Source organism: Macadamia integrifolia, chromosome 3 (genome assembly GCF_013358625.1).
Source record: "Macadamia integrifolia cultivar HAES 741 chromosome 3, SCU_Mint_v3, whole genome shotgun sequence".
NCBI lineage: Eukaryota > Viridiplantae > Streptophyta > Magnoliopsida > Proteales > Proteaceae > Macadamia > Macadamia integrifolia.
This window is the reverse complement of record NC_056559.1, coordinates 19,715,832-19,742,346: the sequence shown is the minus strand read 5'-3', so window position 1 is coordinate 19,742,346 and position 26,515 is coordinate 19,715,832. Positions and strand designations below refer to the sequence as shown.

Sequence of the window (26,515 nt, the reverse complement as noted above, 5' to 3'; positions counted from 1 at the left end):
CTTACAGAGTCATCGCCCGTGAAATTTCAAGGCTCATCCTACAAAATGAGGATATTGCACCAGCCTATCTATTGGGAGGGCAACCAGTTGGCTGTGTTCGGTCAAATTTAGTTTCATTGAGAGACTCTCTACCTCATGGTTCCTTTCACCCCACCACCCTTTTATTCCCACAACTTATTGTTTCAGTTTGATTTCTAGCAGGCTTTAGGAGCAGTTGCAAAAGGTGCATAATGTATCTTCAAATATTCATATGTGATTGCTAATGTATCTTCAGATACTCGTATGTGATTGCTTATTACCAGAGAAACAAAGAACAACAACAACAACAACAACAACAACAATATAGCCTTTTCCCAACTAAGTGGGGTTGGCTACAGGGATCCACGAAAAAATAAGTACCGCTGGAACATCCTACCTATAATCAGTCGGAAAAATGGATCTTTGCCCTCCAATAGCTCTGTTTGAGGTCAAACTGGAGTCAATACCTAGCCTTTACTTGTCATTTCTTACAACATCCTCTATGGTCATTTTAGGACTGACCCTACCTCTTTTTTCTCCATCCGGTCACTCTTTACTGAGCATCCCTAGGTTTCTGTTGGACATGCCCATACCACCTTAAACGACATTTTCGGAGCTTGTCTTAAGTCACGGCTACTCCCAGATCATATCTAACCTGGTCATTCCTTATTCTATCTCTCCTAAATGTCCAACATTCCCCCCCCCCATATATCAAAGCCGATCTTATCACAATCTTGTAGAATGTTTTTTTAAGCATTAAAAGAATACATCGATCACACAACACCCCAGATGCCCTTATCCACTTCATCCATCCAACTTTAACTTTGTTGGAAACATCATATTCGATATCACCTTCGTTGTTTATGATTGACCTCAAATACTACAGAGACAGAGAGAAATTACTAAATATGATTGCACAATATTTTTTCTTTGGGAATTGGTTTTGATTTTGGTTTTGGTTATATCAAGAAAATAAAAAGAAACTACTATACCTTTCCCCAACAGCTGGAGAGCCCTTTTTTTTTTTTTTTTTAATGGAAAAAAATATTGCTGCCTTGTCACAGATCCTACGCCCAAGCACATAACCATATGAATTTACCACTTCACCCCTTGTGAAATTTATCCCATTGATGTATACTTTCTATTCGTGCTCTCATTAGCCTTGCGCTAGTGCTGGGGTGATGTGACTCAGGCAATGATCTCTTGCCCAATAAGAGCACGTTAAACCAACCCGATTAAAACCCGGAACCAAGTAAGACACGATTTGGCCCAATATCAAATCAAAATCGATTTAATCCAATCAAAAACGGACCACACGAATCAATTGACACCTCTAATAGACTCCATCATGAATATACCTTTGGAGTGGGGACCCCACCAAAATTTATTTATCCTTCAAGATGGGTCAATGCGTTGGATTTAGACATACCTATCTCATATGTGTTAAATTCAAGGATTTAGTTATCGGTATCCAGATCGAATAGTATTGGTCAATTTAGCTATTACTTAAAAATAATAATAATAATAATAATAATAATCTCTTTACTATTGTATCCTATTCCAATACTGATACCCCATCCAAATCGATCAATATCGCTATTGATCTTAATAGTGCCATACGGTCTATCTGATTCTGATATAGATACTTAGAACCACACTTGCCTGCAATTATTTGGTATCAGCATGGTTTCAAGTATCAATACCATATCGATCATATTGTATTGGTATCAGTTGCCTGACTGGTCCGCGTCTCAGAAGTAAAATAGTAAAAGATATATTTTTTTATGGAAAAACAAGAGTAAAAGTGACTGATATGTACCGATCCTTACCGATATCATTCTGTATCGTATTTGATCAATACCGTTACCAATAACTAAATCCTTGGGTTCCAGCTTATATCCATATAATGCCGCCTATGGTGGTTTGTTTAAAGCGTTCAAGATCAATTATTTTTTTATTTATTCAATAGGAATCACTTCCCTTATTTATTTGTCCCAATGTAAAATTTATTAGCAGCGTGGTCACCAGACAATTTTTTCGGTGGAAAGCTTATACTCTTCACCGACAATATATCTGGTAACAATGAAGGCTGTAGTAATAACGATCTTTGGTGGTCTGGAAGTTCTTCAGCTTTAAGAAGTATAAAATCCTAAAATCAGAGATGATGAAGTGTTGATTAAGATCGAGGCTACCGTAGTGAACAGAGCCGATACCATTCAAAGGATATGGTTGCACCCTCCTCCGAAAGGACCAAGTCCTTATCCAGGCTGTTAATATTAGTTGTCAATATTGAATTATGTACATGGTAATAAATGTTAGCACACGGTAGCTCCAACTGTACTAGTGACTTTCATGTATAGCTTCATGTATAAATGTACTACTCTCTATGATAAAAATCACATAGAGATTTACAATCTTCCATCACTTCTATCATGGTATCAGACCATTAAGCTCACCTTGTTTCTCTACTTCGAAAGGTGTCGCTACTGTCACCCTGCCTGTAACTTTTGCTGCACTCTTGCAACCAGCATCATTTTCCAACCAATCGAACTCCAACTCCAGACCTTTGCAAGCATCCATGACCCTTGGAGTCCTTGAGACTTTGAGTTTTACATCTGCCCATCTCTGAATTACTCAGATGCACCAACCTTGACACCGCTTGCCCCTATAGGGATATGAGTTTTGCACTGTGGTTACCACAGGTCCTTGTCCTTGCAAGGATTTCTCTGAGTTCATGCCTTCATCCTTGATTCCATCCGCTTTCGCACTCCGCTGCCTCTGTTTCCACAGGCGCTACCACCCCTATTTCTCAGAGTTTTGATACATCACTACAATCGAAGTCTAACACTACTTCTTTGAAGGCATAGTACTTTAGCACTATTCCACAAAAGGTTGAGTCATAACCAGCCGCACCAAGCACCACTTTCTCTCACATAACCCATCTTGTCAAACAAACATCTATTTTTGCCAAAAGTTGTCTTTTAGTTTATTAAGGCACCATTTGATAACGGTTCTACTGTTCCTGTTTCAAGAAATGGCAAAAACAGAAATTCTCATTTTTGGGAACAGAAACGGATTTGAAGGTGTTTGATAAATCTTGTTTCAGGAAACGTTTCCTGTAGGAAATGGTGTTTGAATAAAGTTGTTTCTAAAAACGTTTCCCACTTTTTTTATTTTTTTTATTTAATTTTTTCTCCTCATTAATCATGCTTAACCCAAGAAAGTTAATTTTAAAAGATAGTCTTAACCCAACTAGATATTATACAGTGCAATTAGTCAAAATATATCAAATGTCTAACTTCAAGTTCAGCAGCTTGTCATGATCATCTAACTACCATATTTTTTTATGTCTAAATTCTTAACTGCATCCAGGATATCAATATATATCCTACTCTTTTCCTCAGAAACATTCATCTCATTTTTCAATACTTTATATCTCTTCTCTTCAACTTTGATTGCTCTTTCCAAGTACCCCCGCACAAACTCAGAGGATGATGATGATGATGATGGAGAAGAGTGGCCTTCAACCGTTGAATTGCTTTTTCCAGATCCGGATGATCTTGCAGTTGATGAATTGCAGTCACTATAAATCCATCGAAAAAACGTGCACCCTTGATCTTGGGCCTGTAATTATCTTGAATTGAATTACAACAATAATTTACCGAACATATATAATAGGTTGTTTAAAATATGAAAAATAGTTATACGACAGTAGACTTAGGACAACACTAGAATCGACGATTAAAGTTCACCGGGGTCTTCGCGATGCGTACCTTACACTATCCTTTGCCACATTCACATAATCAAAATTCACCTACCCACATAAAAAAATCATTATGCCTTGGACATTTGAAATAACTCTACCTCTATTAGGCCCTTGTTTTGTTGTGAATTTATCTCACAAACCATTACAGTATTCACATCTAGCCAATACAGTGTCACTTGAAGACATCTGTAGAGCACAAATTATACTTATCAAATCAAAGTATCATGTATGAAAAAGGTCATATTAGTAAAGGCATCTCACAGTCACATTCAACAACACATATGACAGCGCACCACCCATTCAATATAAATAATACCGTGGAAAACAACAACATTATCAAATATGAAACCACAACAACCTGCATGTTACATTAATCAACAACTTTTACAAATGTATACTATGTCACATCCCGACTATCATTGATAAAATTTATGATCCACCTAACGGAGTCGTAGCCATCCTCCTCGATCTAGCCAATTGATTAGCTATATTGAGGCATACTAATGACATTTCTCTCACCGAGCTTCTCTGGGTCGTATCAGAAGTTGAAGCATGGTACACCACATGATCGGGATTCATAGGGTCATCAATAGCTTGTTCACTTCCAAGTTCATTAAATAACTGATCTTGAATTGCCTGTTCCTTGATGTAATTGTGAAGCCCGCAATAGGCAACTATGATCTTTGTCTGATCTTCTATATTGTAGGCCTTCATACTCCTTAAAATATGGAATCAATTTTTCAAGACACCGAATGTTTTTTCAATAACATTTCGTAGTGACAAGTGTTTATGATTGAACAATTCCTTTGCTGTTCTAAGCCCAAGTCTACCCTCACCGTAATCCTGTAAGTGATACCTTTCTCCCCGGAATGGCACCAAATACCCCAGTTGATTTGCGTACCTCGAGTCAACCGCATAATATTTGCCTTGTATTAGTATTTAAACATGTACGGGATTAGATATGTACTCCATATCGTACATCTACAAAATAACAAACATAAATTTATAATATATTTGTACCTAGTGGCGGATGAGGGAACCCTGAAGTAACATTCATTCTTGCTTCTTCAAAAATCCGGGCATCATGTGCACTACCTTCGCAACCCACATACACAAACGTGAATCGCATGTCGAATGAACATGCACACATAACGTTCTGTGTGATCAGACCCTTCCGATTTTGATACCGTGTTTCCTCTGACCTAGTTACGATGGCACTGATATGGGTGCCATCAATAGCTCCAATGCAATCCTAGTTTTCAGTCCATATATGTTAGTCCAATAAATCCACCTAAAGTGCATCGAAATTTCAGAAAAAATACAAGCATAAATTTGTTAAATCCAGATAGTAAGTTACTTTGAAATATGGATAGAACTTTGGATTGTGGGCAATCTCTGGAGGCACCACTTGAAAATTATGTGGCCTAATTTTCTCACGCGACAGATGAAGCATAGCTTCTAATACCGTGTGAAAGACAGCACTATTCGTCCGTCTTGACCTCTGAAATCTCCGTTGTGTTTGTCTGTTACTCAATCCCTGGCCTACTACTATAAGAAATATTGTAAGCTGCTCATCTACTCGAATGTAACGGGTGTCTTCCAACCAACCTCTATGTGCCATTCTTTCTTGTAGATTGAGGAAGACATGTTTTTCAACTCTAAACTCGAGGTAGCACACATATGCATGTCTTGCGAAAACCTCAACTACCATTACAACACCAATGTGACTACTATCATTCAGAGGTTCTCTTATCCTATATGTACTTAAAAAATTTTGGAATTGATATAATATAACCATGTCGTTATCATCACTAGATGACCACGTGTTGTTGGTTTCGGGGTCATTTGACATCCCTGTAATTATGACCAAATTCGGTATGCTATAATCTTAACTAGGCTATATGTACTATGACTAGCATTACTTAAAAAAATTAATAAAATAACATCCTACAATACTAAAAGCCTAATAAGTCACACACATTACCTTTCCTGTATATATGCAAAAATATAAATATTAACATGCAATAAGTAGTTATATGATATCATCAAACAAACTTGGAAAATGATCATAAATATGAACCATAATCATTACCTGTCCATATTCTATTATATGTAACATCCTATATTAAAAAGTTAACAAAAAACATGTACCAATCCAATATAAAACCATAAAACACAACCAACATAAGGCAAGTATCAACGTCCCGGTCAAACATAACAAACGTATGTCATTACGAAAGAGGAATATAAAAGTCGTAGAAATAAAACCAACTCAACTAGCTCAAATCAGTTCTGAAAAGTCCATACAATCACCAACCCAACTAGCTCAATTTCTTAAAAGACCATGAAATAAAACCAACTCGAACAGCTCATAGGATATCCTTCAAGTGCTGGATCATCCACAACCTCCTGTCAAGCCTAAATTCCACGAATGACAAGCACCAACTAGCATCACTATGTATCTTACGCTGAGCCAACACATACAAATCCGATGGAAGCTCTTATAAAGTGTCAAAGAGCTTCTGACAACTCATAATACTATGTGGCCCGTCATACATTGGATCTGGAGGTCGGACAACAGCTGAAGTGGCAGAGGAGTTTCCCTTCTCCATCGTCCATCTCACAAACTCTTGAAGTCCTATGCAGAGTTCATGAGGGTGCGTGTCTGACTCTTCCTCCTATGATCCGTAGGAGTCCTATCAATGTGCCTCTGAGGAGGAGCTGAATTGTCGGGCTCACCACTACAACCTTCACTTACATCTGGTTCAGTGTCTTGAAATTCATCATCATCAACAACAACATTAGTGGACCTAGAGTGACTACTGTAGTCTGTGATAACCCTCTATCCCCATGGGCAATGGAGTCAGAGAATATCTCTAACAACTCCGGCCACCATGGTAGACCATCTCTCCTGTATTTCGTCCACTCTTTGTTTTCCTGTAATCCAAAGAGGTTTGTATAAGTAATCAACACAATGAATATCAGTAGTACATTTTCATACATCTATAAACCAAATAAAATATTCATACCTTAATTGCAAATTCCCACACAGAGTCTTTTGCTATCGTAGTCCTTCCATTTGCATCCCATTCGAATCTCGTCGTTTCTAGCAAACGCCTAAAGCTGTTGTACTGCCTTCTTAACTTGTTCATTTTGTTACGCAGCTGCTCCCTCGCAAACGGGCTACTGAATTCCTATTCTAACCCTTTCATAATATTATCCCATCCCACCTTTGTGAAGGTGGAATTGGTCTTTTGACCTTTCCGGACATTCTCAACCATATGGTTGATGAATGCTCTAACCTCAGCATCATTCCATATAATAGTACTGCTTTGGGGGGTGGGGGTTCTTGGAGATCTCATATCGCTGAAGATGCATAAGTAATTTAGCAAACATTCCAAATATGTAAATTAGTTGCATTCACATAAATTGTGCTTATCCAAAATAAACTTGATGAACATACAGGATCATACTTGCATCAATATAACTTCTATCAATGATATAAATAAAAGTTGTGTCTAAAAAAGAAAAAGAAAAAAAGAAGGATGTGCAGATATATGCAATGCATTATGTTCACATCTAAACATGCAATCCTTAAATAGTGTAGGAGGTTAAAAATTAACTTACTTTATTGTTTAAGAAAAGGACTGATGTTAAAGATTACTTTGAGGTACAGGGAGACAGAGAGCTGGAGAGAATAAGTAGAATATACAGGATCAAACTCATAGAAAATTTGAAATACTGATAGGTCACCAATGCATATATACAGTACCTCACACTTTATTAACCTTTTATTTACTAGAGAATAATAGATATCAGCAACAAATAAAACACAGCAATCACAAAAATAGTTCAAGCATGGAAATTAAGAATGAAACCATGGATGTAATTGTGGCAAACAATTTGAAGTAAGCATAAAAAAGAACCATAATGAAGTGGGTGGATGGAAGATAAAAAACATAAATAAGAAAACAGTTTTCAATGAGCTGATGATCCATGTACATGTCCACCATAAGGTAAAGATTGGGAAAAAAGCAACCTCACAAGAAGCTAGCAACCCTCTTCCATCAAATTGAAAATTTTATGGTGGGTACGTTACACTTTTTTCTTGCATATAATAGGAAAAACCCAGAAAGTTAATGGTGTTAGGATATCCAGGTGGTGTTTGTTACTCTGGTAGAGTTTTTACTCTACCTGTTTCAATGTAGTGGGTTTTATATAATCTTTAAAAATGTAATATGAAGAAAAAAAGAACAGAATAATGGACAACAGATGGGTTACTGAATATCACAATCTAAAATCTTTAGCTTTCTCCATTAATGTTCCACAAAAATAGCTAACCAAGAACTTTCTACTCTATTGGTTGTATACATCCATACAAGAGTTTAACATAGAAAATTTCAATGTCTTATTAATAATGACAATGTGCTCTTACATCAAGTTGAATGAAAAGGTAACTTTTTTATACATTGCTAGTAAGTTACAAGTTTTGAACAGAAATGCCATATAACCTCTTTTGATTAATGATCACAGAAGAGTCTCTAGGTGAAAACTTCCCCCACTTTCTTCCTAAGAAAAAAAATTCAGAATAAAAGCTTCAATAGGAACATAGTCTCTTCTCACAATACTGGTATTGCATTCATAATGAAAGTGAACTGATAAAGAAATCTGTTTAATTTTTTTCATACACAGCAACTGAATATTATTTGTATACTCTCTAATTTTTACTGCATTTTCAGTTGAGCTCAAGCCCAGTTTCCTCATTTAGGGCTCGGCCATGTCAATGGAACTAAGACAGAAACAGAGCTTATGCCTCCACACAATGCTCTTCTTATTGAGAGATATAGGTTTAGTACATTACAACAGAAGGCAGAAACAGAGCATATGAAGTGGTGAGACATACATGAATCTTTAAATCAAACAATGGCCAAAAATCGTATAACCAGTGGTGGCTCTTTTCCTCAATAAGAACCAAGTTATTTTCACATACCTTCAAAAATATATAGGGTATCCAATGATCTTGAAAGGCTTTCCACTAATTCCAGTCGCACAACGGAGTTACCTTGAACAATCGAAGGTACAAGAGACCGGCGGAATGGAATCCTCAAACTATAAATGGGTAAAGAAGTGTGTTAGAGAGAGAAAGACTCTGATGAACTACCATCTACATCTACTGGAAGGGTAGATCATGTAAACCCTAACTCAGGGAGGGACTTCAGAACCCCAGAAGAGAGGCTTGCTAGCTTCCTTCTGTTATCAGGGTAGGGAATCAATAGTTAAAAAAACCCAGCTACATACCTAGGGCACCAACGGCTAAAATGCTTCCCAAGAAAATCTAGTCGCACAATGCAACGATCTTGAACAATCGGAGGTAAAATAGGTCTTCCAAAGTCCTATTTTAAAGTTGCGCCTCTGCCTTACCTCTTGCAGCGGTACACCTTCACGGGAGTGCGAACGTATGACGTTATTCTGCAACTTGAGAAGATGGATCGTCATGTGCCTTCACGAGAGGGGAATCGCACGAAGAATCTCTGCAAATACGAACAGCAGCGTCAGTTTGTGGATACAGTCGGAGGTGGGAGGAGGAGTACAGGCGGACTGGTCTCTTCTGTCGAAGGCAATGTCTTTTGAAAGAGGGAAATCGATTTTTAATTGGGGGTGGGTGGGTTTTTTGAGTGGAAAATGATTCGTGAAACGAAGAAATATGTTTGGGTCGTTTTGTCAAAACTGATTTTTGAACCATAAATCAAAAAAAAAAAAAAAATCTATTTCTATTCTAGAAATAGGTAAAATGAAACAGGTTTACCAAATGCTTTTGTTCTTGTTTTTCCGTTTTTTGAAACAGAAAATCAGAGAAACAGCTGAAATGTACCGTTATCAAACGGGCCCTAAGTTTTGTAAAAAGTTTTGTGTTTTCCATATTATACTATTATCTTAGTCCACCACCCAACGACCCATTTTAACATCTCATCCAGGCAAGTCTCTCCTCTTTTATTATTCCACCCATCTTCTTTTTTTTTTTTTTTTTTTTTTTTTCATATAATAAGTATTTATTAACGATTTATTAACGAGAAAAGACAACCAATACTGTTCGCATAGTGGTGAAAGATAAAGGGTGGAGGGGTAAACAAGAAAAGTCTTGTTGAGACGAGGCAGCCTTAGAGGCAAGTAAATCAACGGCAACATTCACCCCGGTAGCAATGGTGAAATCTAACGTATTGGAAATTTCGAGAAAAATGGCGACAATCCTCCAAAATATATTTGATCTGCCAGGGGCAACTCAAGTCCAGTCCTCTATGTATGTTAATGACAAGAAAGTTATCACTCTCGATTATAATGGAAGAAGTATTAGGTTGGAGGCAAAAATGAGAGCTTGACGAATAGCCAGAGCCTCTGCGGTGGCAACATGATTGAGGCCAACACCACATAGAAACAACAAACAAAAGCATTACTCCAATCACGAGAGACTCCACCAATCCCAGCCGGACCTGGGTTCCCTTTACTGGCACCATCAACATTAAATTTCCAGAAGCCCATGGGAGGAGGGGACCATGAGATGGAACATTGCGGGCGAACCAGCTTCACGTTGAAGTGTGAGGACAAATCCTTAGCTTCCCTAATAGCTTTGAGGAGAACTTAGCTGGGATTAAAATCAGTGGTTCTGACATTGAGAGACTCGCTGTATCAATTCCTCACAATGAGATTTTGTGAGTCTCCCAGCTATGAGTGGTATGCCCAGGTACTAATTAAGAGAATTAGTGGGAGAGATCTAAAAAAATTCTCGGATCTGTCTTTTGATGTCTGATGAGACATTGGTGCTAAATTGAGCCCGGGACTTGTAAATATTGATGTTCTGATCGGATTATCTGCAGTAAGTAGTGAGAATTTCATCCAACTGCTTCACCTCAGCCATGGAGGCTCTGCAAAGAAGATGAGATCGTCTGCGAACGCCATATGAGAGATGCGTTCACCTCCCTGCAGATTTGGATCCCATTCAGCCGTCTGGAATCCAAGGCCAGAGAAAGATGGGATGATAAGAGCTCCGCACACAAGACAAACAAGTATGGGGAGAACGGGTCCCCCTGTCGTAAGCCCCTCGAAGGCATGAACGAAGGAAGTTGAACTCCATTGAGCAGAATGCAAAGTTGTGTGCTCTCAACACAGAACATAACCCTCTTGACCAATCAAGTATCAAAGCCATAGCTTAGCAGCGTTTGTCGAAGAAATGACCATTCCACCTTATCGTAAGCCTTGCTTATGTCCACTTTCAAAGAGAAGAAACCATTCCATCCTCTGCGAGTGTTCTTTAGCTTTTGGATAATTTCATTAGTGATTAGGACATTGTCTTGAATGCTTCTTCCCTTGATGAAGCCATTTTGGTGGAATGAAACAATTCTATTCAGAATAGGACGCAATCTGCTGACAATGATCTTTGTGATCACCTTATAAATGAAGTTGCACAGGCTTATCAGACAGAAGTGCCCTATGAAAAATCCAATATGCAAGCAATGACATCATCCCGAATGACCGGCCAAGCCTTATGATAGAAATAACCCTGAAACCCATCCGGGCCAGAAGATTTATGGGGTGGCATCGCATGAAGCCATGAACAATATCCGTGACCTCCTGAGTTGTGACTGGTCTGGTAAGTTGTATGTTGTCTGCCTCAAAAACATGACCCCAAATAGGTCTGAAATAGTCCTCTTTAAGCACCGGATTAGATGAAGTGTATATGTTCTTGAAGCTAGCAATCAAGGCTTGACTGATATTCACATCATTCGTGAGAGTAAGATCATAGTAGTGAGGGATTTAATTTCACTTCGCGTCCTTCTTTTCATTTACAGTAAATGGAAATACCTGGTGTTCCAATCCCCTTTAGGAAGCCAGTCCACCTGCGACTTTTGTTGCCATAAGATCTCCTCTTGATATAGCAATTTCCTGAGAGAAGTGAACATTCCTTTTTCCTGATCAAACCAGTGCTAGTCACGTAAAGCAGGATCAATCGGCTGATGGTTGGTGAGAGCTATCCTGGTCTTCTCAATCTCGCGTGGAATATTGCCCACAGTAGTTTTATTCTAGATTTTCAAGTTGGTAGCCTGAGCCCCTAGCTTAGCACAATATCTGAATGATGGGGAACCACGGGAAGTGCTGGAATGCCAAGAAGAGGAAACTTGATCCATGAAGGTTGGTTTCAGCAGCCAAAGCGCCTCAAACCTGAAGGGCCGACGGCCACGAGCACGGGGACATTCAGGATGGAGGATGAGAGCTCTGTGGTCAGACGTGGACATTAATTCCGAGTTAACCTGGGCTGTCGGATACAATTCTAGCCACTGATCATTTACTTTGAACCTGTCTAACTTGACTTCGATGTGTTGATCCCCTTCTTGTCGATTCCGCCCATCTTCCACCTCCTATTATATTCAACCTACCTACCTCCCTATCCACCATCATCTTCTGGCATCTTTTTTTTTTTTTTTTTTTTTTTAATTATTATTAATATTTATTTATTTATTTTTGTCATCCATTGAGTTTATTTTATTTTCTCTACTCATTTATTTTGTTGTTGACTACTTCCTCTTACCTTATTTATTTTAGTTCCTTCCTCTTACCTTATTTATTTTAGTTCCTTCCTTTTACTTTATATAATCTGCCAATCGAAATTATTTTTTGTATTATATCACCCTATTTAAAAAAATAAAAATAAAAAATGAAGAAGAAAGACAAGAACATAAAAGAAGAATATGGCTTCCTCCATCTCGGATGCTAATCATCCTATTTCCACCATTCTTAATGGGTCCAACTATTCCTTTTGGGCCCCCAAGCTATGTGTAGCTTTATCAAAGGCCGAAAATTGTGGCGTATTGTTACTGGAGACATCAATGAACCCAATCGATGAGGAGAATGATAAATTTCTTGAGCGTCTTAAACACTGGGATAGCAAGAATCATTAGATTCTTACTTGCGCAACACTTAAACTCCTTTGATCCATCGTCAATTTGACCAATATGAAAAGGTAAAAGAAATATGGGACCTCCTCACCAATCAGTGCACCACTGCTAATCTTGCTCATCAGTATCAGATTTTGGGCAATTTTCACCGTATGAAGCAAGAACCTGGCCAGTCCATCAATGATTTTCTTGCTCAAATGCAGTTTGTTTGGGATCAACTTGTCCTTTCTGAGCCTACATGGGATAACCCCAAGGGTGGTGACAAATTCCATGCTTATAGGGACCAAGTTTGCCTTAAGCAATTTTTTATGGCTCTAATTGATAAGTTTGAACTTGTTCGTGCCACGCGGTTATTGCACCGCAAGCCCTTGCTTACTGTTGAAAGTGTCACTATAGAACTTCTTTCTAAAAAACTAGACTTGGTACATTCATGCCTCAATACACTGATGTTGTTCTTGCTGCTCCTAGTTCCACCAAACCAAAATACTGCAAGTATTATCATAAAAAAAGGCCATAGAATTGAGGAATGCTATAGGCGTCAGAACCGGGGTCCACCATCCCAATGTCCTTTGTTCGTCGGCTCTCTAACCAAATTCCTCAACATAATAGAGTTCAAACTACTGCTGCAGTTGCTGCCGCTGAGGAAGCCCCTGAGGAAGCCCTTGCTGAGCCCTCTGTCTCTCCTATTTCCCTAGGGGATCTTGAGGCTATGCTCAAAATTTTTTTGTCTACCCCTGGCTACTCTCCCTCTATTGCATTCTTTGTCCTCCAAGGTAACAGTTCCTCTTGGTTCCTTGACTCTTCCTATTGTAACTATATGACTACAAATTTTACCTTTATTTTTTCTCTAAGTCCTCTAGTTCATCTCTACCTATCATTCATACTACTGATGGCTCTTGTATGCATGTTAACTGCACAGGTCATGTTTCCACTACTAACCTGTCCCTACCTAATACATACTTAATTTAAAAACTTAGCTTAAATCTTATCTCTGTAGATCAATTTATGTGATCTTGGTTTTCATGTTCATTTCTCTGCCAATGGTTGTTATGTGCAAAATCCTCAGACAGGACAGACTCTTGGGACCAGCCTTCAAGTGGGACACTTGTTTGAACTCACATCTCTTTGCCTTCCCTCCGTAGTTTAGTCTACCACCTCTAGGACACCTGTTGAGCACATTTATGTGTGAAATTTAGGATAATAAAACATGCATTTTACATATTTAGAATGAAGCTACCTTGGGTTTTACTCTCTTTTTGCAGGTTTTGTATTTTCAAAGCCTTAAGGAATATCGGGCACTATATCTCCAATTTTACACATAAAGAGGTCCTGTTTCTTTTCATGGTTGTGAAGATGACGAAATTCTGAGCAAGATGGACGTGTTCAATTAAAAGTACACATTTGTTTGGTCACCCGTATAAGTGATTAATCTTTTCGGGCCAAAAAAAAAATAATGGATCAAAACTGAACCGAGATGCAGAACCAGCCTATTTGTAGTCATCCCATGTATACAAAAAATATTTCAAATGCCAACAAGGATCAATGGACCACACTCTTAAGTGATTGAAGATTCGTTTTTAATAACTACTACCTACCATAGTTGGTGAGTTGTGGTGTGCAAAATCCCTTCCTTATTAGGAGGTCTCAAGTTCTAACCTCTTGGTTGGTATTTTTTGAAGAATTTTTTTGCAAGATTTTCTCTCTGCTACTCATCACAATCGATTCAAGCAAGAATGCCAAGGGGGTTTCTTGTGCAAGAAGAGAGAGAAAAAGGAAAGGAAAAAAAAAAGAGAAATAAATCATGTCCAAATCTTATCTCTCCTCCACATCATCAACAAAGATGTCCAAATCCTCCAAGAGAGGAGGTTGTGGCCAAGGGGGTTTCTTGCGCAAGAAGAGAGAAAAAAAAAATAAAAAAAAAAAAGAGAAATAAATCATGTCCAAATCTTATCTCTCCTCCACATCATCAAAAAAGATGTCCAAATCCTCCAAGAGAGGAGGTTGTGCGCAAACTTAAGAGAAAAAAAAAAAGAGGAAACCAAAATCGTGGGAGATCTCCTCTCCTACGATTCTCTCTCCTCCACCTCACAATTGTGGGCCCCCAAAACCCTAATCGTTGGTCTCTCTCCCTATTTCTCTATAAATAAAAAAATAAAAAAATCAAGGGGAGAGGACGGCTAGTGATTATTTTTTGTGCTCTCTTTTTCCCTCTTCTTAGGCACAATTCAATTTTAGGGTTTTATCTCTTTCTCTAATTCTCTTCCCTAGGTTTAGTCTCTTTTAGTTCTTCTTACTTTTTGGTTAAACACTTTTGTAATGGAGTTTTAATTAATGAATATGCAAGTTTTCTTTCATGGTTATGATTTATGGTATTGTAATCTTAATTCTCTAGTTCAAGGTTTAGATCTAAGTGACAAGATCCAAGCTTTGAAGCATCTCCTTTCAAGTTCAAGTTTCTCTTTCAGATTTTTTTTTTCTCTAGTACTAGCAATTTCAAATTTGGTTTATTCCATATCTGGTTTTTAGTACTGGTAGTATTTCAAATCTCAATCAAGTTTTCAAGTTTAAGTATTGAAGTTCAGGTAGGTAGGCTTCTCATAAGTCTTCTCTTTCCCCTCTCATTCCCTCTCTTGACTACACTTTCCTTCTTAACTTAGGTTTTTAATTTCAGTGTTTGCTTTATTGTTTTCCCTTTCCCCCAAGGTCCTTTGTTAGATGCATGTGTTGGTTTTGCCCTTCTCTTGTTATGGACCATCCTTTTATTGCATTTATTTTTAGTTATTTACTTTGCCTCCCTTTCTCTAAAGCTAAGTACTGAAGCCCTTGTAAGAGTTACTCTCTAGTCAAGTAGGGAAACCTGCATTATTTGCGGCGCATCCCTCAGGCTAAGTAGAGAAACCTACTTGTGTGCCTCTCTCTAGCCTTCATCCTTTATTTATTTTATTTCAGCACTTTTACTTTTAGTTATTTACTTTTTATTTGCGTGGTTTGAAGTATTTAAATTCCTAGATCTGTTGGTTAGGATGCTTTTAGATGTATGCATTTTAGGGCGGTAGTTAGAAGTAGATAACCAATATCAATCATTATACTTTCGCATTACTAAAAGAATCTTAAAATATAGTGGCTACTCTCCTCGTGTTCGACCCGTGAGCTACACTGATCCGTACGCTTGCGGTGAATTTTAAATTTCAAACAAGTTTTTGGTGCTGTTGTCGGGGAGACAGTTCTATGTTATTTTTTGCTTTTTTTTTTTGGTAAATTGGAGTGTTCTGTTTGCTTCTTTTTTTTTTATTGAATTCCTGAGAAGAACAACTTGCAATAATAGTTGTATCAGTGGAGGTCGTCAAGCCTCACAGTATGATAAAGATAGGTTTCGCCATGTAGCAGTACCTCAGGAATTGACCTTAGCAACCCCGGATCCCTACCGGTAAGCTCCCAAAAAGCCAAAAAAAATTTAAAAAAAAAAATTATTTCCATTCTTTTGTGCTTGTATTACTCTAGTTGTGGATAGTTTTCTGTAGCATGAATGTTAGGTGGATACTAAGAATCGGTTAGAAAGAAGAGATCCAATAAGTAGTGACCCTATACGTTTACTCTTTTTAAAACCCTTCAATATGTGAGACCAACAGCCAAACACTGCACCTAAATCTCTAAAAGATAGGCTCTACCCTGCTAGAGCAGCCCAACCTTCTTACATAGTTCTACCACAAGCTCAGGGCAATAATTTTGAGCTCAAATCTCAGTACATAACTATGTTGCCCCACTTCCATAGGCTGCCCTCTGAGGATGCATACCTATTCCTTAGGGAATTTGAGAAGGTTTGTATTATGATTAAGGTCCAACAGTTGACTGATGATGCTGTAAAATTAAGGTTCATAACTTTTGCACTCAAGGACCAAGCTAAGAAATGGCTCTATGGTCTGCCTACCAATTCTATTACCACATAGGATGGGTTTACTTTAGTCTTCCTGAAAAAAATCTTTCCTTTGCATAAAACCAATAAACTCAGGAGTAACATACTTCAATTCAGGCATAAACCTAGTGAGTCGTTCTCCAAATTTATGGAGAGATTTAAGGACCTCCTTCAAGAATGCTCTCACCATGGAATTGATACATGGCAACTTTGTCAAATCATTCTGATGGGTCCATAGAGCATTACGAAGTGCATCTTGTGGCAAAGGGATTCACCCAGGAATATGGCATTGACTATGAAGAGACCTTTGCTTCTATTTTCTGCTTTACCACTATTCATAGTATGTTAGCAGTTGTTGTTATTCGCCATTGGCCGTTATTTCAGATGGATGTAAAGAATGCCTGCCTTAATGGAGTTCTCGAAGAGGAATTATATATGTAGCCACCACCAGGCTATGATCGTCCTCTTCATCATGTATGCCATCTACGTCGAGCATCATATGGTTTCAAGCAGGTTCCTCGTGCTTGGTTTGCGAAGTTTAGTAGCACTATTCAACAGTATTCCTTCACACCAAGCGTATATGATAATGCAGTTTTTCTTTACAAATCTATAAAAGGCACCATTATACTTTTACTCTATGTGGATGATATGATTATTACTGGTGATGATTCTTCTGACATCTCAGAATTAAAACAGTTCCTTCACTAGCAATTTGAGATGAAAGATTGGATCTCTTAATTGTTTCTTGGGTCTCGAGGTCTCCTATGGGTCTAATGGATACTCTCTTTCTCAGGCCAAATATGCAACTGATCTCTTATCTTGTGCTGGATTGACTGACAACAAGACTGCTCCTACTCCTCTTGAGCCAAATGTCTGGTTGACTCCTACTGATGGTACTCTTCGTTGGGATGCAACTTTCTATCGAGAGTTAGTGGGTAGCCTTGTGTATCTCACATTTACTCGTCCTGGTATTGCTTATGCAAAGCATCTCGTCAGTCAATTTATGTCTGCTCCTCGGTCGGTCCATTATGCCACCATATTTCATATTTTACATTATGTTAAAGGCACAATCTTTCATGGTCTACAGTTTTATTCTCACTCCTCTCTAGAGTTATGTACCTATTCTGATGCTGACTAGGTTGGAGACCCCATTGATCGGCAATCCACTTCTGGTGTAGCAAGAAGACTGCTTCTTCTTGGGTGAGTCTCTTATCTCTTGGCATAGCAAGAAGCAAACGGTTACATCTCGCTCCAGTATGGAAGCAAAATATCGTGCCATTGCAGATACAACCTCTGAACTTCTTTTGTTACGATGACTACTTGAAGACATGGGCATGACACACTCTGATGCTACTATTCTTAATTTTGACAACAGAAGTGCTATCCAGATTTCTCATAATGATGCCTTTTATGAACGCACTAAACATATAGAGAATGATTATCACCTTGTGCGTCCACATCTTGTTCATGATACTCTTCGCCTTGTACCAGTTACATCTTCTGATCAGACTGTCGATATCTTCACAAAATCTCATCTGCCAAGATGTTTTGGCAATTTGGTTTCCAAACTCAAGTTGGGATCAACTCTCCCACATTAAGTTTGAAGGGGATGTTAATATTAGTTATCAATATTGACTTATGTACATGGTAATAAATGTTAGCACATGATAGCTCCAAGTGTTCTGGTGACTTTCATGTATAGCTTCATGTATAAATGTACTACTTTCTATGTTGAAAATCACACAGAGATTTACAATCTTCCATCACTTCTATCACATGCCTTGAGTGTTCTAGCATCGTCGAAGCTGTCGGGAAAAACGTCACCTGCTAGAAAATTGGTGATCAGGTTTTTGAATTCGCTCAGAACTGTTTTGTTCATGTTAATAGAGTTAGAACAATATTCAGGAAACATTGGATTCTGTTTTCTATCTCTCACTTGCTTATTTTAGTTCAAATTATGATTCTTTTTCTCATATTTGGTTAAACCGACTTGAGCTTTGACATAATCAAGTCAAGAAAGAAAAGGAGGAGATGTACTAGAATTACTCTGCTCTTGAAGTCCCTTATTGGGTCTTTCCATACTTTTGTTCATTTCTTCATTGAAGAGCTAGTTGTTCTGATGTTGGATTACTAGTTAATGGTCCCCATAACTAGTTTCAGTACTTCCCTATGACAGATACTATTTCACAAATATCATGCAATTTCGATAGAAGAGGGATTCCTAGAATCATGCAATTGAGGTAAGATGATTATTTAACTTTCCAATTCCCAAATGGGAGAGGAAGCATGAGTAGCAAAATAATCCAATCTTGAACTCCTCAATTTGTCCCTTCTTCTGTACCCAACATCTATGGTATTAAAATACTAACTGCATTAACCATCTTAGCTATGTGATGATTCTTGAAATATATTATTCAGGTGTATGCTCTTCTTAGTGGAGGGGGCTATGCTGAAAAAGTAGTTGTACCTGCTGGACAAGTTCCTGTTCCACCAGCCATTTCTTTGAAGGATGCTCTTGCCTTTCCTTAGGTGGTTTGCATTGTCTGGTCAACTGTTTTTATGATGAGTCGACTTCCCCCAGGGGAAACATTCCTTGTACATCTTAGATCAATTTTTTTTTTCTGGGCCATTAATCGCATACCAGTAATTTCAAAATTCTTATTCATTTCTTCCAAAATCCATTGCATAGTAGGAACCCCTAAACTTTCTATTCTTAGCATAACTCAAAATTAGGAATGCCTCTAAATTTCTGAGACTTTAGAACCAAGGAATCTGAAGATACAAACTTTCTAGAGCTTCTAGAATTTCTAAATTTGAATTAACAATTTTTGAACATAATAGAAACAACCCAAAATAGTTACTTAATGTGGACTCAATCCAGTCTAAACCTTCCTAAAACAGAAAATAAAAACTAGAAGTTGACACCTTATCTTGTATGGAACATAGTCCCTTCATACTCAGGCTTATGAAAGTGGTCCATTACAACAGAAAACCCTTCAACTGATCAGATTTGCAACATTTGCGTACTTCATTTCCCTTGCAAAAATTATATATGCACCGAGGACAAATGAATATTATTTTTTTCAGGTTCATGGTGGATCTAGTGGAATTGGTACATTTGCAATTCAGATAGCCAAACACTAAGGAGTGAGAGTATTTGTCACTGCAGGTCCAACAGTGCTGAACCTTAGAATTTGCATGTGCAGTATCTATTTTATCCATGAATTCCTTATCGTTAAATGTTTCTTCTCTATTAGGGAGTGAGGAGAAACTGGCTTTCTACAAGGATCTTGGAGCTGATGTCTGCATCAGTCATAAGACTGAAGATTCTGTTGCAGTGGGTGAAGGAAGAAACAAGAGGGAAAGGCCTAGCTCTTGCTATGATATCTTAATTCATAATTCAATCTCAAACCATAGGCTTATGGTTATCTTAGTTTGAAACCCATGAAATTCCTAGACAATTGCAAGATTTGGGATAGACTCACTTCCTACTTGTTGAGTGGAACTTAAAACCTCTACATGTCTTATGGCAGGTGTTAATGTTATACTGGACAACATTGGGTGTCCCTACTTCCAGCGAAATCTTGACAGCTTAAATGCTGATGGTAGGTTTTCACCATTGGCTTCATGGGTGGAGAAGTTACAGAAGTAAATCTTGCAGGCTTGCTCGCAAGAGGCCTTACAGTACAAGGTATTTTTGGATCTTCACACTTTCCTGGGTTATGTGGTTGGTGCTCCAATGTAGTGTGTCTTTAATGTTAATCAATCAAAGTCCCAAAGTGACTATTTTCTGGGCAAGAAATTGTACCTGTCTATTCCTAGTCATTAAACATAAATAGATAAGTATGTTTCTCTTCACTGTTCATGCATGAACAAGAATGGGGCTATGTGATGGCTTGTGGGGACTAGAGTTTTTCCCCATTGTAGTTGGTTCACAACTGCACCATGGATTTTGCATTACAATCTCTCTCTGTTTTGAACAAGGGGTGAATCTGATTCTTCGCATTTGCATTGAGAAACGGGTCAATGCCGTGATATCCAATTCATTTAATGTGTTTTATGATTTGTTTTAGATAGTATGTTCTATAAGTGCTAATGGAAGTCGTATTCATGCAGTTGTGGGTTCGAGGAATAGAAGCCTTAAAAACAAAGCAGTGATTGTGAGTGAGGTGAAGAAGAATGTTTGTTCAGAAATTACTGTAGGCAAGGTAAAACCTGTTGTTTACAAGTCCTTTTCATTGGCTGAAGCAGTGGAGGCCCACCAGCTCCTAGAAAGCAGCAAGCATATTGGGAAGATATTGTTGGTTTCATAAGCACCTTTAGATTAGGCCAACCTCCTTGTCAGCATATACGGAAAAAAACCAATGCATTAATATTTGATCTATGTGAAAATTTGTCTTCTAATTTCATCATCTAAGTATTGAAGTAGTGATTATAACATAGAGTGGAGTTGGACTCGGAGGGAGTCTGTTATTTTTGCAAACTATGATATTTTGTGATCTTATATATCTGATAAATGAATGTATTTTCTTTACAGTAAACAAATGACGTTTAATAACTTGAAACACTTCTTTTAGCCAATTCTAGCTGCCACTTGATAATGTTTTCAGTATCTTACCTTATTTTGTGTTTGGGGTTATTTGAAACCCAACTCTGCCTAACGTCTTCCGTTGTGAGTGTTATCGCTTACGAGAGTTGGTGTGTTTAGTAGGAGGATTTTGGGTCACTTCAGTTCACTGTCTACATAATCCAACCTCCTTAAGAACTATGTGAGCTTAACCTAGCCCGGACACTTTTGTTAACAAAAAAAAAAATGTGAGCTTAACCTTTTTTAGTTGTTGTATGTTAAGCACTTAAATATAACAGATGTTGGTGTATTTAATGAATGCAACATCATTATTCCTAAACAATACTTGAGATGCCACAAGCGTATATATCTTAGTATCTATTCAAGAGTCAAGAGGTATATCTAAGAATATTGTATTTAATTAGTGTTGAGAGAATGGACAGAAAATTATAAGTACATGAGCATCATGTAGATGTTAATTGAGATATTTTTTTAAAACTAGATATAGGGTAATAAAATGTGGCATGTGCTTGACGTGTCACTATGACATCATATGAGACATGGTCAAATTTCAGGAGCACTTTTCTTACTAGAGAATACCCCAAAACATGCCTCAATGGTTCTTTGATTAGAAAAATGGAAATTTGATAATTGATTTTTGGGAACGGCTTCTCTGAGTAAGTGGCATAGAGAATTATGTTAATGAGATGCGACAAAACAGTATTACATGTAAGAGAGCAGTAAAGTCATTTCATATGTGCAAGAGAGAGAGAGATAAATAAAGGATATCAGCATACACTCCCCAATGACTCATAATGTTCTCTGAGTTTTTTTATTTTTTAGGGAAATTATAAGAGCCTATTAAGCCAACCCAATTAATATCTAAAACTGAATTAGACTGAAACTGAAACATGCCTTCCAACCAACTGAGCAAGCTGAGTTGTCTTCAGGTAGTTGGTTGAAACCATAAGAGCATTTCCCCAGCACATCCAGCATGGAGCATGCCTTCTTCAGGGGGCAATGATTTAGTAAGTACATCACCAATTCATCATGAACTATCGAGCATTTCATCTATTAGATTGGAATAGATGAAATGACAAAACGTCACTAACGTCACATAATGCAGTAGGGCCCAGTCCGAATCTAGCGGTTAAAAAACTTGATAATCACTATGTCCAGGTTCATTTTAAATAATTTCCCTTATTTATTAGGTCTAATCTAAAATTTAATTATAGCAGTTCCCGGAAAGGAAAGCCTGAACTGTTCGCCGGCGATATATCTGGTGACAATGAAAGCCGTGGTGATAACGAGGTTTGGCGGTCCGGAAGTTCTTGAGCTGCAAGAAGTCGAAGATCCTAAAGTTGGAGACGACGAAGTGTTGATTAAGATCGAGGCTACCGCACTCAACAGAGCTGATACTATTCAAAGGAAAGGTTTGCATCCTCCTCCGAAAGGAGCAAGTCCTTATCCAGGCCTTGAGTGTTCCGGAATTGTTGAAGCCGTCGGGAAAAACGTCTCCCGCTGGAATATCGGTGATCAGGTTTTTGAATTCGTTCAGAACGTTCTGTTTATGTTAAATGTTAATAGAGTTGAGACATTCAGGAATTTTACTTCAAATTATGATTCTTGTTTTCATATTTTGATCAGTTTATACTTTATCATGCATTTATTTTTATTCTCTTTTCGGGTTAAGCCAACTTTACCTTTTATATAAACAAATGTAGAAGAAAAGGAGATGTTCTACTACTTCTCTGCACTTGAAATCCCTTATTGGGTCTATCTTACTTTTGTTCATCTCTTCATTGAATAGTTCTGTTGTTGGATTACTGCTAATGATTCCTATAAGTAGATTCAGTACTACCCTATGACGGATACTATTTTTCAAATGACTAAGTTCTCAATAGAAGATGGGTTCCTAGGATCATGCAATTGAGGTAAGCTGATTATTTGATATGGCAATTCCCAGGGGTTTAGGTCTTTGGGAGGGGTGGATGGCCTACATTTGAATGTGCTTTCCCTTCCTTCCCACCTCTTTTCAAATGGTTAGTTACCTGGATATGTAATGAATAGCAAAATAATTCAATCTTGAAGTACCCAACATCTATGGTATTAAAATGCTAACTGCATTCACCAACTTGGCCATGTAATATATTATTCAGGTGTGTGCTCTTCTTAGCGGAGGGGGCTATGCCGAAAAAGTAGCTGTAACTGCTGGACAAGTTCTTCCTATTCTACCAGGCATTTCTTTGAAGGATGCTGCTGCCTTTCCTGAGGTGGCTTGCACTGTCTGGTCAACTGTTTTTATGATGAATCGGCTGTCTGCAGGGGAAACATTCCTGGTAAATCCTCATATCAACTTTTTTTCTGGGCATGATATATATGAATGAAAATATGGAAGACCTTTTCATGGTTGCATATATAGTGAAATTGAATGGTATTGCTTCACATGGCTGAAAAATAACAGGCAGGGACCACTTAATTTTATTTCATATAAATCTAGGAAATATCTCCATCTTTTTCCCCTTCTTGTTGAAGCTACAAAACTAAACATAATGCTAAGTAATATTTGTTCCAATACAAGGACGAAGAAACTCTTAACTGAAGGTCACCAAGTTCAGAAATGGCCAGGACCTTTGCATACGCATACAAATGACAGATAAGTATTGGGTGGTCAATAAAAATTCAAACTCGTTTCTGCTATTGAACTCTGTCAAGGGCAATGTTCGTCCATTCATTTCATTTTTTTATTTTATTGGTGCCTACTCTATAGAGGTGGGGAGGTGAGAGCCAAGAGGCTTGAACTCAAGACCTCCTAGTAAGCATGGGCTTACCGCACCACAACACCAATTGTGCTAGGAAATTTTTCTCCACCCATTTATTTCTTACAACATCTGCTTCAATAAATGGGTTGCTATTAAGAAAAAGTGTTTGCAATTGGTATGTAAGAAAGCTGGTATCAATTGCTCAACCGAAAAAAGGAGAAATAGAGAACAAAGGTACCTGGTGAGTATATATTACAGAATTTTTTTTATTTTTTTTAGTATTTTTAAGTATATACAAACATTTGATGAAATCTGTTAGATCCCCCCTTGAAATGAATTACTGATGCATGCATAAGCATATGGGCCGAAATTTGTTAGTGGTGGCTCAAAAATACCAACCCTAAACTATTCTTAGGGAAATATAACAAGAGCTAGTACAGGACAGATTTAATAGATTTCTGATATCGAAGCATCCAGAGATAAGAGAGTGCTGAAACTTTGATCTAGTCACCCTTGGGTTCAGACATATGAGTGGACAGAATATGGAAATTTTCTCTCAACTTCAGGAAGGCACGATCAGGTCTGTAATGGATTTGACAGAAAACAGGGCAGAATATGAAACACTGACCTCTAAACTTTCTATTCTTAGCACAACTCATGAATTAGAAATGAACCTAAATTTCTGGACTTTAGAACCAGGGATTCTGAAACAAACATTCAAGAGCTTCTAGAATTTCTGGAATCAGATAAACAGTTCTGTAACAAAATAGTAATTCAATATGGACTCAATCCAGTCTAAACCTTCTGAAAACAGAAAATAAAACTAGAAGCTAGCACCTAATCTCATATAGGAGATACTCTACCCTCATACTTGGACTCATAGAAGTGGCCAATGACATTTGAGAACCCTGAATGATTAGCCCATGACCCATATAACCTATTGGGAACTTAAATTTAGTGTAATTAAGTCCAACTGATCAGATTTGCAACATTTGTCTACTTCATTTACCCAGCAAAAAATATATATGAACCGAGGACAAATGAAATTTTTTTCAGATTCATGGTGGATCTAGTGGAATTGGCACATTTGCAATTCAGATCGCTAAACACCAAGGAGTGAGGGTCTTTGTCACTGCAGGTCCAACAGTATTGAACCTTAGAACTCATGTGTGCAGTATCTACATTATCCATGATTCTCATATCGTTAAATGTTTCTTCTCCATTAGGGACTGAGGAGAAATTGGCTTTCTGCAAGGATCTTGGAGCCGATGTCTGCATCAATTATAAGACTGAAGATTTTGCTGCACGGGTGAAGGAAGAAACAGGAGGGAAAGGTCTAGCTCTTGCTTTGATATGTTAATTCATACTTCCAATTTCAAACCACAGGCTAAATAAAATCTTATTACTGGACAATTACAAGATTTGAGATAGTCTCAGACTCTTACTTCCTGCTTGCTGAGTGGGACTTAATACTTATTATGTACTTTATTCTTAACATGTCTGCTGGCAGGTGTTGATGTTATACTGGACTGTGTTGGGGGTCCATACTTCCAGAGAAACCTTGACAGCTTAAGTGTTGATGGTAGGCTTTTTATCATTGGCTTCATGGGTGGAGCAGTTACAGAAGTGAATCTTGCAGGCTTACTCACAAGACGCCTAACAGTACAATGTATTTTTCAATCTTCTTAGTTCTTACCTTCCTTGGTTATGTGGTCGGTGGTCTGATGTTGTGTCTCTAAAGTTAAATCAATCAGAATCCCAAAGTGATAATTTTGTAGGCAAACAACCGTATCTATCTACTCCTAGTCATTAAACATAAATGGATGAGTATGTGGCTTTTCACTGTTCATGCTTGAACATTAATTAGGGGAGGGGGTGGCCTGTGGGCCTAAAGTTTCTTCCCTTGTAGTTAGATGGGAATTGCACCATGGATGTTGCATTACAAGCTACTTACTGTCTGTTTTGGGCAAGGGGGGAATATGATTGTTTGCATTTGCATTAGGAAACTGGTCAATGTTGTTATATCCAAGTCATTTAATGTGTTTTGTGCATATTATGTTGTACAAAAATAATGCCTAGTTGATACATGTGAAAATTTATCTTCTTGTTTCATTATCTAAGAGATAAAGCACCCTTGATCATGATGGCTGTGTCTACATAATCCAACATCCTTAAGAACTTCAACATAATGTGTGGGAGTTGATCTACGTGAGTTTTACATTTTCTAGTTGTTGTATCTTAAGGACTTGAAACAAACATGTTGGTGTATTTCATGAATGCAATATCATTTTTCCTAAACAAAACTTGAGATGCCACAGGCACATGCATCTTAGCATATATCTTTATCTGCGGATTTTAAGGTTGCATAGTTCTTGCCGCGACCTAGGACATGCAGGAGAACGAAACTTGGCTGCTGCCTGAGTTGCAGCCAAGTAGCTGCCACCTGATTGCAACCACTGGTACCAGCCGGTGGAATGGAATCCTAGGGGTAGGGGTGAAAAAATTCACCCTAGGTGTGTATTATCAAACCCTGCCCTGGGG

The 26,515-nt window shown here is 37.9% G+C and overlaps 1 protein-coding gene, 1 non-coding gene and 1 pseudogene across 2 annotated transcripts; 2 read left to right on the top strand and 1 right to left on the bottom strand.

Annotated features, from left to right (window-relative positions):
* Positions 1–2,100: 2,100 nt before the first annotated feature.
* On the top strand, positions 2,101–20,958 carry LOC122072883 (annotated as a pseudogene).
* On the bottom strand, positions 16,734–16,840 carry LOC122074973. Its single transcript, XR_006139116.1, has one exon. It is a non-coding gene; the product is annotated as a small nucleolar RNA R71 (small nucleolar RNA).
* A 1,454-nt stretch (positions 20,959–22,412) lies between the features above and the next one.
* LOC122073254 (quinone oxidoreductase PIG3-like) lies at positions 22,413–26,277 on the top strand. Its single transcript, XM_042637806.1, has 5 exons — positions 22,413–22,752; positions 23,372–23,551; positions 25,031–25,112; positions 25,201–25,308; positions 25,485–26,277. The coding sequence occupies exons 1-5, from the start codon at positions 22,501–22,503 to the stop codon at positions 25,661–25,663; spliced, it is 801 nt and encodes a 266-aa protein (XP_042493740.1). The 5' UTR covers positions 22,413–22,500; the 3' UTR covers positions 25,664–26,277.
* Positions 26,278–26,515: the final 238 nt, after the last annotated feature.